Below are 13,441 nucleotides of genomic sequence, written 5' to 3'. Positions count from 1 at the left end.
ATCTTTGAGGAGTTTGTCCATCATCAGACAGATAGGCTGAAGAGGCTGTAAGAAGGAACCCCTATTCATACCAGGCACTGTGTGAGGCCCAATCCCTCATTTCGTCCTCACAGCATTGACCCCCAGAGGAGAGAAGAGACATTTGTGGCATGCTTTCCATGGCAGGCCCACTGGAGTCCTTTCGCACTATTTTCTCATTGAATCTTCATGCCAGCCCTGGGAGGTGGATGTTACGCTTCCTAGTTTTTTTGTTGTTGTTTTGTTTTTTGTTTTTTAAGATTTTATTTATTCATGAGAGAGACAGAAAGGCAGAGACATAGGCAGAAGGAGAAGCAGGCTCCCTATTGGGAGCCCAATGTGGGACTTGATCATGGGACTCTGGGATCATGCCCCAAAACGAAGGCAGACGCTCAACCGCTGAGCCACCCAGGCGTCCCACTCTTCCTAGTTTATAGGTAACTCCAGGAGGCCACAGTTCATAAGGGCCCAAGTAGTAGACCAAGTAGTAGTTGAACTCAGATCACATGCCGTTGTTATGTATCTATAAGGAACAAAAGCCCCCAGGACACTCCCTCTGGGGAGAAAGTAGGAGTGGTCATCTCACTGGGCTTCCACTCCCTTGTTCCCAGGCCCTGTATTTCTTGCTGCTCCAGAGTCGAGGCCCTGCTGCAGACCCCACACATGGCCCCTCAGGTCGTCTCATGGGGCTCCAGATCATGGTTTCCTCAGCCTTCTGGGGCAAAGACAGTTCAGGAGCCTTTACTCTTGTCATTAAGTAGGGTTACTTTAGTGATATGCTACCAAGCACTTGCCTTAATGTTGCTACAAGGAGAGCTGAAATAAGCTGGAGCACTCAGTGTAATAAATACCGATGATTTCTATTAACAGAGAGGCAATTACTGGGCCCAGGGAATCTGGGGCACACAGCCCTAGGGAGGACAGAAGAAGAGGAATCGTTTTGATAATTAAATGAGAGCAGAACAACACTTCAGCTGGGCTCTGTTCTCCTGAACTGATTAAGAAGCTGCTATTTTTCCTGTCTATACTGATGGTTTCTTTCTGCCCAGAGTGTCCTTGTCTGGCCCTGGGACCAGGAAGAGGAGATCCTACCAACTCTGGGTGGGACAGCTAGAGGGCTCCAGCATCTGGCTGGCTACAGTAATACCCAGGCTCTGAACTTGCACAAGCTCTCCTGAGCTCTCTGCATGGCCCCTCAGCTCCCATCTCCTGATAGGAGCCCCCAGCAGAACAAGCCTAGAGCTGCTGAAGGAGAATGGAATTAACCACTGGCAGCCCAGTGTTGGTATTCCCCAACTCTGACACCTCTCCAACCTCAGGAGCTACCATCATGTTCCTTCCAGGGGGTGCTGGGACTGGTTGTTTGCCCTGGATCTCCTGTAAGCCCAGGCTGTGGCTTCTTGCCCTGTTGAGGTTTATGGAGTGGTCAGACCCATCACAGATACCCATCCTGTACTCAGCCTTATGACAAGTCTAAATAAAGGTGCTATTTTTTCAGAGCCTGCACATGCCAGACACTTACATATACATCTCATTTAATCTTTACAACAACCCTGCCAAACTGTTCTTGTCCTCATTTTAAGAACACTGAGGGACCAACTAACATGTCCAGAATTTTTTTTTTAATTTTTATTTATTTATGATAGTCACAGAGGGAGAGAGAGAGAGAGAGGCGCAGAGACATAGGCAGAGGGAGAAGCAGGCTCCATGCACCGGGAGCCCGATGTGGGATTCGATACCGGGTCTCCAGGATCGCGCCCTGGGCCAAAGGCAGGCGCCAAACCGCTGCGCCACCCAGGGATCCCTAACATGTCCAGAATTACTGGGACTCAAACCCAGATTTGCCTAAGTCTCAATGCTGTGCTTTTTCAGTTACCCTTCACAGTCTTCCTTCTGGGGAGATGGCATTTATTTAGGAAGAAAGAAGGATTCACTAACAACTCTGATAGAGAACCTATGGTACCACTGAAATCATGAGAAAAATTTAACATTAAGTTCACCAAGCAGCTTTATGTCTGTTCTGTACGACCAGGAAAAAATTGATTTCAGCAGGATCTTGGTTAGAGCAACCATACAAATAAAATTGTCATTCCTCTGACTTTAAAATAGGATTACTTTCATAATAAGTCACCTACACTCTTCTCTAACAGAAAAAGGAGCAGCAACTAAAAAAAAAAAAAAAAAAAAAAAACCTGACTGATCAGCGACAACTTGACCTTATCCCCAAGTAGGCCCCTGATGGCTGTGTTGTGAGGAGGGTGGCAAGTTTACTGCTAAGATGAAGAACTTGACTAAAGCCATTTAAATGGCAAGTATGTGCAGGATTTCCATTTCTGATCTTTAATGGGGTGATGCCAAGTCTCCTTATAGAGTTGCCTCCTAATTTCCACTCTAGTTTCTTTTCTTTTTTTTTTTTTTAAGATTTTATTTATTCATGATAGACACACATACACACACAGAGAGAGAGGCAGAGACAGAAGCAGGCTCCATCAATCCTGGGTCTCCAGGATCACGCCCTAGGCTACAGGCGGTGCCAAACCGCTGAGCCACCGGGGCTTCCCCTCCACTCTAGTTTCTTATGACCATGTTTAAGTATATTGAAACTGGGTGATTTTCATAAATGACCTCATGTAAAGGTTCCTAGTTATGAGCTTTCAGGGATGGCAGTAAGTGTGTGGAAGAGCATGTGGAATCTTCTTCCCTAAGGTTTTTTCTTTTAAACATGCATTTATTGATTTTAAAAAAAGAGAATGTGCACATGAACAAAGGGAGGGTCAGAGGGAGAGGGGAGAGAGGATCTCAAGCAGACTCCCCACTGAACATGGAACCTGACACCAGGCTCGATCCCACAGCCCTGAGATCATGACCAGAGCCAAAATCAAGAGTTAGAAGCTTAACTGACTAAGCCACCCAGGTGTCCTTTCCCTCAGGTTTTTTAAAACAGGTTCCGAAGCCTAGGTGGCTCAGTCAGTTAAGTGTCTGCCTTTGGGTAGGGTCCTAAACCAAGAATGAAGCTCTTTCTACAAGGATGAAAAACTGAAAACAAAACTTGTACCTCCCAACAGCAGAAATGAACTTTAGTTTACTTTATAAAGTATTTATACTTTAGGCCATTATTGGATGTAAATTGGGGCTGGCGATATGTGCTGTGGGGCCATCCAGACTTGAATTTTTATTCCACCTCTCAGATCCATTAATGTTCAGTCCTGAGGGTGCTGATCTCATCAGGATGGAAGGGACAGAGAGGATAGATACCCTCCCAGCTTGATAAGGTAGAAGATCTAAGGAACAGGTTACCATTTTCTATGTCACTTCTCTCCTTGTCCTCATTTCTTTCTTTTTTGTCACAGAATTTGTTCTCTTGCACACAAATCCCAAGGGCAGGCTCACGTGAGAATGACATGTTAGAGGGAAGAAACTGGCAAGGTTCCCGAGAAGGTGTCAGTGTGCCTGCCTGTTTGTGTTTTCCTGCTGGTGCAGATGTGAGGTGTCTTGCTGTCATTCTGAATCCTAGTCCTCATGTGCCAGAGACAGACAGCAAACATCCCAGATGCCCTCGCCCCTTTGGACACCCAGGTGCCAGGTTTTGCATCAGCCTTCCTCCACAACTGTTGCACTGGAAACAGATTGGAGAATTGATCTCTTCAAGTAAGAGACTGGACTGGGATTGCTCAAGGTGCTATTATTACTTACTGGAATAATGTGGCATTTGATTGGGTTTATTCCCAGTTTGTACCTTGCTCAGAATCAGCCAGCCTGCTCAAGAGAGGCTGTTCTCATTTAACTCCAACATCTGCCTTCACCCAGAGACCAGCCCTGAGCATCTAGACAGTGCAGATGCAGTGCTGACAGCCTGGCCAGTGCTGCCCAGCATGGGGGAGGACCTGCTCTGCCCTGTGCTCTTGCTAGAGGGGCCTGTCACTGGGACAACTCTCAGATCTGTTATGGCCTCCATCTCCTTTCCCTTTTACCCATTTCACTTTCACCTCAAATCCCCCTACTCCTTGGGCCCCTAACAACAAATGACTTCTCCCTTTCTACACCAACTTCCCACATCATTTCCTAATTAGCAAAATTTAAATCTGTCAACATCAGGAAAAATACTAAAATACTACATTTTTAAAAAAGATTTTGTATTAAGCTCCAACTCACAATAAGAACAGCACAACCACTAGCATGTATTGGGTGCCTACTAAGCACAACCTAAAAGGTAGATAATATTATCAACCCTAGTTTTGCAAAGAGAAGTCTGAAACACGGAGAAATGAAGTGACATAGCTGAGGTCACATAGGCAGTGATGGCAGAGCCAGAACCTGGGCCTGAGTGGTCTGACACAGGGCCCAAACACTACAATCATGGTGCAGGCGCTCTGCTGCCCTGCTGTTGCCCACAGGAGTTGGAGGTGCAAGAGGCAGAGGGAGGACCCTCCCTGCCCACTCCACTGCTTCCCTTCCCTACTCTTAACTCATTATTTCTAGCCACCCAGAGTCCTCTGCTCACCTGACCCCTTCCTCTCCATCCTTCCACCTATTCTTTCTAGGCCCTTCCTGTCTCTCAGAACACTGTAAGATGCCTTCCCCACCTTTGCTGCACCTGTGCCCTCCCCTCTTGTTTTTGTTCACATTTGTATTTCCCCCGGGGCCCTTCTGGCCTACCTCATTGTCTTACACATTCATCTGATAAACTTTTCCTGTGGGCCTGTTCTGTGAGTACAAATAAAGTTTCCACTCTCGAGTCACTGTCTTTCTAAACCTGCAGTTTCTGGACTTCATTGGGTCCTGCCTGCACACTGAGTGGAGCCCTCCCAGTGCCCACCCTCCATCCGTGGCAGGCTGCCCTCCCTCACCCAGGTCTGCCACGCATTCTCCCCCAACAGAGGCCAGCCTGCTGGGTTAGCATTTGTGCCCCCACAGGGGACTATGCTTTTGTGCACTGCTGGCGCTCAGGTATTAATAACCACCACCAAGCACTGATGACAGGCAGGAGGAGTACCAGCCCCATGGCTTCACAGTATCTCTATTCAGGTTATTTTTAAACAGCTTTTTGCTGTTGCCCCTGGGTTGAAGGACACCGTGCTTGCAGCCAAGTGTCAGGATCATCACAGATCCTGAGGAAAGGACAATAATAACAATATATTAATTGGAAATGTTTGAAAAGCATATTGTTTATTCCCTGGGCCATATGCTCACACCTATAACCCTGACTCTAAGAGATAGTTTTAAGACAAAACTGCATTTTTTCCTTGAGGCAAGGCTCATGAGGCTCTGCAGAGGCCCCACTGTTCTTATTCTTAGACCTAGTCAGGCTGAAGATGTGTGCCAGGGAAGCATATAGTGAACATGAGAGAGACTAGGAGAGCCTTACAGCCACAGCCCCCATTTGGATGCCTCATACTAGGTACCTGACCCTGACCCCATGGCACCACGTGAAGTATGGCTCAGACAAACATCCTCCATGTACATTTGACCAGTATCCTGGTATAATTTTCTGGCCACCTGAATATAGACACTCTGACAGAGCCTCATCTGAGGCCCTCAAAGGAAGTTCCTCTGAGACAACACAATCCATCAACCTGCTTTCTGTGCCCCACCCCAGCCTGGCTTTCATGGAGTTCATTTTGCCATGTGAAGGATTAATGACCTACAGTTTCTGCTGGACCGCCTCCTCGATTTGCTTGGCAGAACCTCAAGCCTGGTATTTACAAACTGATAGTGACCAGTGGCCAGGCCACTTTGTTGCTTCAGGCACCATAGGATTGATGGTGGCTATTCCACTTGGGTGGTTGCTTCTTATCTTTTCTTCAGCTCAACTTTGTACAGAGTCCCAGGAAGTAAGGCCATCATAATAATAACTGCCATTCACTCTCTCTGATGAAGTTTTTTTTTTTGAGGTATAATTCACATACCATAAAGTTCATTTTATTGTGTAATTCAGTAGTTTTAATAATAGAGTTATGCAACTATTACCACTAATTTTAAAATATTTTGGGGAGCCTGGCTGCCTCAGTAGGTTGAGTGTCTGCCTTCAGCTTGGGTCATGATCTCAGGGTCTGGGATCGAGCCCCACAATGGTCTCCTTGTTTGGCAGAGAGCTTGCTTCTCCCTCTCCCTCAGCCTGAACTCCATCTGCTTATGCTCTCTTTCTCTCTGTCAAATAAATAAAATCTTTTAAAAATAATAAAATATTTTCATCTCCCCAAAAGCTGTCACTCCCCATTCCCTCTTCCCACAGCCTGGGTGACCAGTAATCTTTTGTCTCTATGGATCTACCTATTCTGGACATTTCATATACATAGAATCATACAAACATGTGATCTTTTGTAACTGGCTTCTTTCACTTACCATAATGTTTTCAAGGTTCATCCATGTTAGCAGATATCACTATTTCATGCCTTTTTACTGCTGAGTAATATCCCATTGTATAGAATGTACCACACTTTATTCACTTATCAGTTGATGCACATTTGGATTGTTTACACTTTTTGACTGTTATGAATAATCCTGCTATGAACACTCATGTACAAGTTTCTGCGTGAACATGGGTTTTCAGTCTTCGTGAGTACCTAAGAATGGAACTGCTAGGTCATATAATAGCATATCATATATGTTTAACAATTTGAAGAACTTCCAAACTGCTTTCTGAAGTGACTGCACCATTTTACAATCCCACCAACAATGTATGAGGGTTTCCTATTTTCTTTGGATGTTCACAACAGCCTTCTAAGATTGGTTACAATTTATAGTTAAGGGTACTGAGGCTTAGGTAAGGTAAGTAGCTTGCCTGTTAATTTCCAAATGCTCTTCCCCCTGTGACCCTACTGCCATGTATAACCCTGTATCACCAATGAACAACCTTTCAAGGTTTCTCAGCCTTTCACCTCTATGCCTGCATCACCATGATAAGAGGTACTTCTTTATTGCAGGATGTGTCAGGAAATGCTGCATTTCTGGCCTTCACTCCTTTCGGGTTTGTTGTTCTGCAAGGAAACAAGAGAGTCCATTTCATTAAATGGTGAGTATCTTCATTTCCAAAACAGATTTTTTTATACATCACCAGCTGGGGAGGGCTATGGTTCCCATGTCCTTTGTCTGTGATTGGGCAGTTATGGTTCTGAGCCCTCTCCAAAGCCTTGCATCCATAATGATTAACTGATCAAGGTAGTGGTCTTTTCGTAGGGGTCCTATTCTTCCAAAGGGATGTTCCTGAGAGCCAACAGCATCTCCAGAGAGGGAAAGAGTATAGGGGGTTGATTTCAGAGTAAGATACGTGACCCGGAGCTGGAGCCAATGTTAGGGAAGCAGAGTTTCTATGAGAACTGAGTCCTTGGGACTGTCCCCCCACTAAGGACCATAGCGTTTGCATGGGTGCTTACTCCCTTACCCCCTGGCCTAATGAAGGAAGGGCTCACCCCTGGGGCAGATATAAGTTATCCTTGAGCTAGAGCAGCTCTGACAAAAATCCCTTCATCAGGGCAGCCTGGGTGGCTCAGCGGTTTGGCGCCTGCCTTCGTCCCAGGGCGTGACCCTGGAGACCCAGCTTTGAGTCCCGCATCGGGCTCCCTGCATGGAACCTGCCTCTCTCTCTTTCTATCTCTCTCTCTCTCTCTCTCTGTCTCATGAATAAATAAAAATATTTTAAAAAAATCCCTTCATCAGGCCAATTCCCACTTTGGGCACTGCCTGCATAAACATAGATGCTTCTTGCTCTCTCTCCTATCCCTCTTTAGGGTCAGGTGTCTTCAGCCTCCAGGAGCCACATCCCCACTCTTTTTCCCCTCTCCCTTCTCCCACTCCCATTTTTAGCAGGCAAGAGCCACTGCCTCAGCTGAAGGTACTCTGAACTGCTTCCTTTCTACCCTGGCATTTTGGGGTCTGTTCTGGATGGTTCCAGGAGCTGATGCAGCACAGACTGCCTTATTGATGGATATTTAGCTCTCCTGGAAGCCCTTTTTCTGGTCTGCACACATCTTTAAGCCTCATCAGAACGTGCTGTATATTCTACTAAGCCTCTGTGATTTCTATACCTTTTTGGCCTTAGACCACCAAGTCTAAGCTGGCCAATTCCTCCCATTGGCTTGGACAAATGGTTTACCTTGCTCCACAGAGGTCAGTTGGGGAAGCTTGCTCCTGTCTTGGTTCCTCTGCCTTCTCCAGAAGAGCTGATGGGAAATCTGAGGACAAAGCGGTTTCCTGGCGAGCTTTCTGCTGGGGGTGCTGCAGGGCATCTATCTTCTTATGTCCTCTTCAGCTCCACCACTGAGCTTGTGAACAAACACCACCTTTCCAATTTCCAACCCTACTGCTCATGTGCAGACTGAAAATATGATCATCAACCAGAGTGCTAGTGAAAATTCCCCCCAGATACGACCAGTCAGGTCCCATCCCCCAGGAAAATAGCCACTTCACAAGGCAGGTTGCTGCACTGAGTAACCAGGCACACTTCTTTGCTAGGCCCTCTGAAGTTGGCCCACTCACTGTGCTGTTTGGGTTACAATGGTGAGGGTTTGAGGTCTCCTGTCCAACAAAATACTTTTCAGAAAAAGACAATGAAGGTCAGACCACTCCTATCCCAGTAAGGAGCACTTGCTTCCTGGATATAGTTGGGTTCTCTGATGTTGTTTAGGGCCCAGATCCCGGCCCACACTCTGACCAGGGTAGCTGCCTCATGAGATCCCCCTGGTAGAGGGCATGTGTAGTTAGAAACAAGTAGGACACAACTGTTACAGGGACCTGCAGTCCCTAGAGTATCCTTTCCCCATCCACAAGCCCTGATGCTCATTTGATTCTCCCCAACACTTTTCATTCTGTGGCTTCTCTCACATCCCACTTCTTCAGTAAGTTTCCTTTTCACTGTGTCTCAATTTTAAAATAATAGATGTAAACCTAACCTCACTTCCAAAAGAATCCTCCTTACTTTCCTATCTTGCTTGTTGAAGACTAGATGATCAGTGTATTTGTTTACATATTAATCAACTAATATTTATTGTATTCTGTATGTGTATGAGAGAGACTGACTGGGAGGGAATCAAACAAGGAAGGAATATCATGTGCTTGTATTAGGTCAGAACCAGTGATCAGAAATTGTGAGCTCTCATCCTGAGCCAGCCATGTTTCTAGAAAACAAGTGACCTTCCCTCGGTCCCCTGAGTTTATCTAGTAGGAAATGAGGTACACGGTTCTACCTTTCTGCTACTTCCTAGGATAGCAAGAAAGTCTCCCTAGAAATTGCAAAGAGGGAGGAGCCAAGCAGAGGCAGATAGGCATGGTCAGACCTCCTTGGGCGTCCCATTTGGGTACAAAAATAAGCACTCCACCCCTAGTGAGGAAGGGCCTTCAGGATCCAAAAGGCAGCTGTGTCAGGCAAATAGAAGAGAAGTAAGGAGTGACTGATGCTGAGGCCTAGTTCTCTGGCTCTCAGGGACATCCACCTAAGGCCCTGGTCATTTTTCCACTTTGTAAATGTAACCAAGGCTGAGAGCAGTATGTGAAGGTGAGGTCTGAGCTGTGCCATGTACAGTAACCATGTCACTTCTTCTGATTTGTGTCTGTCCCGCGGGTGACGTACCCCAGTATCCTGTTTGCCTCTTTTACTGCAGCCATTCACTGGGCTGGTGGCTTCAAGGATTTTTCTACAAAAACCCCTAAGCCCCTTTCCTGGTCAGTACGCTGCATGACTGTTCCATGTAATCTGTTCTCCCTCTTTGGTATGTTGCCCCGCCCCCCCTCCCTGAGATCGTTTGACATTTGTTTGCATTAAACTGCATTTTCCATCCAGTGGCACAGTCACCTGAAAGACTCAACTCCCTCAGAACCTGGTTGCATTGTTTTTTCATTATTTGCTGTATCTTGAACTTTGGCCTCATCAGCTACCTGTGGCATCTTATATTTGACAGTCCCATCCAGATTATGCACCTGTATTATGAACCAAATCCTGAAATGGCCCGGGACCACTCAACCTAGACTCACTTCCCATGCAAATGCTTCCCTTTTACAGCCACTGTTGATGAGCCCGAAATCCTCCTATCACTCTATTATTATAGTGTGATTGACCAGAAAACTGTGGATTGAACTGTTTCAGCAACTGTTCTCTAAGGCCACTGCGCTGCTGTCTTGTTTCGGTTCTAATTTTGGCTAAAACTGTGTCTGTGCCTGGAGCCCCTTCCAGTCAGGGTGGGCTGTGCATCTACAAGACTTAGCTGTGAAAAAGCAGCCCGCAAAAGGTGACAGGTGCTCTCTTTGTGCTTGTAGGAATGAAGTGACCAAGCTGAAATTTGAAGGAAAGACTTTCTATTTGTATGTAAGTCAGAAAGAGGTGAGTGCCGGTATCTTTCTCTTCAGGGAGGGCTGGGGCACTGAGTGGTTCCTGATGACCAGGACTGAACCAAAGTGGTGTATCCAGGTAGAACCTAAGCCACCTGAATGATAAGCCAAGACCTGGAGGTGAGAGATGGAGAAGTGGCTAGGCCCTGGAGTCCAGGACTTTCCTCAGGGATGCTGGTGACATCCACAGGTTCCAAACCTCCAGGAAATGCAGACAAGGGAAGATTCTTTTGCTTCTATTTGAAAATTCCAAAAAGATAAGAAATTTTTTTAAAGTAAAAAACTAAAAAAAAAAAAAAAAAAAAAGTAAAAAAAACTCCAGATGACAGTCACACTTTCTCTAGTGAAGGCTAAATCTTGTTTCAGTTTGTGCCAGCTAAGGCTTATTATGATTGGACCTGCCAGGTGTGAACTTACTCACTGAACTGAGCTCTGCCACCAGTGGCCTTCTCTTCCAACTAGCCAGCTGCCAGGCAGCCCCAACCTGAAACCTCTTCCTGCAGTCCTGGGGAGCTCTCAGCCCAGGGGTCAGTGTCCTGGCCTAATTCACCCTTCGCTTTTCCACCCACACTCAGCTGTTTCTATGTGGAATTTTTTGTAGGAAAAGAAAATTATTCTCACATATTTTGCTCCAACTCCAGAAGCCTGCAAGCACCTCTGGAAATGTGGAATCGAGAACCAAGCCTTCTACAAGTGAGTGGACACATGTGATGGGAACTATCTTTATCAGAGTCAGAGTCATAAAAGCTACTTTTAGAATAATGGGCAGGAAAGTTTGAGAAATACTGAGAAAGTAGACCTAAGATGACCAGGCAGGGCTTCCTTATAAAACTCAGACTCCTTTCTGGATATCTGTACTCCCTGGAGGGACATAGCTGAGGTCTAGGAATGTGTTTCAGCAGAAACGTCCAAGGGGTCTACCTTGTGATGTCCTTGGACAGCTCAAAGTGGTAGGGCAGTTAGGGGTCTTTTCAGGGCAAGGGTTGGGCCTAAAAATGCCCCTGGGTACCTGACTTGAACCAATTTGGCCCTGTGGAGCCATTCGGAGCCATAGGATGCCCAGAATACGAAAAGCTCCATGAAGGAGCAGGCGCAGGCCAGAGGAGGTCTCTAAGCCTTGGAGAGACTCTGGGGCTTGCTCCCCAGTGGGTGGCCTGGTGCTGAGCTGGGGTTAATGCCAGCCCTTCCTGATGTGTCACTGCCAGAAGTGTTGCCAGTAACAGACCAAGTGCCCAGGAGCCTGAACAGGATAGCAGGAAGGGCGGCAAGGATTTATCTGTTACTAAGAAGCCAGCTTTGGGCTAAAGGCAAGAATTTTGATTACCATGGGATTTGTAAAGTATGAGGATTCTGTGCTGTTTTGATTAAGAAAGTGGTTCTAAAGACATTAGGGAACAAAGAAATAGCCCACTGAGAAACTGGGGTGATGCCAGATAAAGGATGTTTTACTAAAACCCTTGGTCTCATTTTAAAAATAGAATACAATGATTTATGCTTTAATAAGCTGTATCTTAATCAGGACAATATAAGACAAAGTTTGTGGTATAATCCGCCTCTAACAGGCCATAGGTCTACCTCCAGTAACCTCAAGGATCCTGAAGAGAGCAGAACTGCTCTGAGCTGGAAGAGCACCATTCTCCTCCCCAGTGAAAAGACTGCCGCATGCTGGCTGCTATGTGATGCTGGCTGGCAGAACTGGTCCTCCCTCTTCTAGGGCCGCAGCCCCAGAGTCTGTTTCTCAGGCAGGCTTTCTGAATTGCTTCATAATTTCTATGCATTTGATACCAGAATCAGGGATGAGCTGAATGGGCAGCCTGAATTATAACCTGAGTGGGCTTCTTCCATCTCCTTCAGGAGAAAAAGACTTTCGCGTGGTCAAATTCCCCTCCTGTTCAGTCCCTAGCTCTCCAAGGTAAGGCAAGAAAACATGTCAGCATCATTCTGAAGACCTTTTTCTATTTGTGTCATGGGAACAGAACTGTGCTTCTGCACCAGTGACCAAACTCAGTTTCTGAGTCTTTCCATTAATAAATCCCCATACCCAGCTAGCCCTACCAACATCCACACTGGGAACTGAGACTGTTTTTCACTTTCCCAATGATTATTTAATGTTCTTTATTAAGTGTTAAGAACCTCTAGCCTACAGATCCCTAACTGTGCCAAGTCTTAGTAGCAGCCACTCTGTGCCAAGTCTTAGTAGCAGCCACTCTGGTATCACTCTGAGCACTTTTCACGTGCAGCTTCCTGGCCCTGCCTTTGGCCTAGTACTTTGAAGGGAGCCAGGCCAGACTCAAGGACATGCTTAGGCAAGAAGACCAGGAAACTTAAAGCCTCACAGAGCCCTAAGACAGGTGAGGATGGTATTTCCCGAGAACTGCTATTCATGGATTTTGGGGACAGCTCCCTAAATAGTGACCTGCTCACAACAGAGGCTTCGGACCCAGATCGGTTCCTGTCTAGATCTGCACTGCAGGCACCTCAGGGCATGCTGTGAGCTGAGTCAAGTCTTTGGAGGCTTCACTCTGGGCAGTTCTGCCCAGCTTCCTTTTCTGAGAGGGCCATTTGGGATCAGAGAAGTCACCTAAGAGGATATTTTACAGTGCCCATGGCCTGCCAGAGCCTCCACATCAGCTGTCCACAGCCTTGAAAGTGATGTTAATAGGCTTACTAGGAGAAGGGGATTGATTCCAAGTTCAAATGATGGACCTTGTATTAAAGTTAAGCTAGTTTGTTCATTTCAGGACTTCTCAGAGTCTTTAATACAACATACTTTATGAATCTCCAAGAGGGAGATGAAATAGGAAAGGCAGCCTGTACTCTCTTCTCCACCCACAATTACCCAAGATATGGACATGAATCATCAAATACTAGGACTGGAAGGGACTCCTGAGGTCAAGTAGTCCAGTTCCATCATCTTATAGATAAGACGACCAAAGCTAAGAAAGGAAAAGAAACTTGTCCACACTAGCTAACGAGTGGCCTGAGATTTGATGAATGATATCCTATTATTCCTCCAGACCACCATACCTAATATTTATTTTCAGTCCCCCTGGCAAGCCCCATGAGGCACTCTTCGGGAACCCTCACTCTCCTGACATGAAAA

The 13,441-nt window shown here is 46.2% G+C and overlaps 1 protein-coding gene across 4 annotated transcripts in view; it reads left to right on the top strand.

Annotated features, from left to right (window-relative positions):
- FRMD5 (FERM domain containing 5) overlaps positions 1–13,441 on the top strand; it is a 312,961-nt gene that overhangs the window by 287,474 nt on the left and 12,046 nt on the right. For all 4 annotated transcript variants that reach the window (XM_055316881.1, XM_055316880.1, XM_055316879.1 and 1 more), the window contains exons 8-10: positions 6,942–7,030; positions 10,267–10,330; positions 10,940–11,031. In XM_055316881.1, the coding sequence (XP_055172856.1) occupies positions 6,942–7,030; positions 10,267–10,330; positions 10,940–11,031 (245 nt within the window). The remainder of the gene's footprint in view (positions 1–6,941; positions 7,031–10,266; positions 10,331–10,939; positions 11,032–13,441) is intronic.

The sequence above is a fragment of the Nyctereutes procyonoides genome, unplaced genomic scaffold (genome assembly GCF_905146905.1).
Source record: "Nyctereutes procyonoides isolate TBG_1078 unplaced genomic scaffold, NYPRO_anot_genome, whole genome shotgun sequence".
Lineage (NCBI taxonomy): Eukaryota > Metazoa > Chordata > Mammalia > Carnivora > Canidae > Nyctereutes > Nyctereutes procyonoides.
The sequence above is the reverse complement of the archived record's forward strand: the minus strand, read 5'-3'. Positions and strand labels throughout refer to the sequence as shown.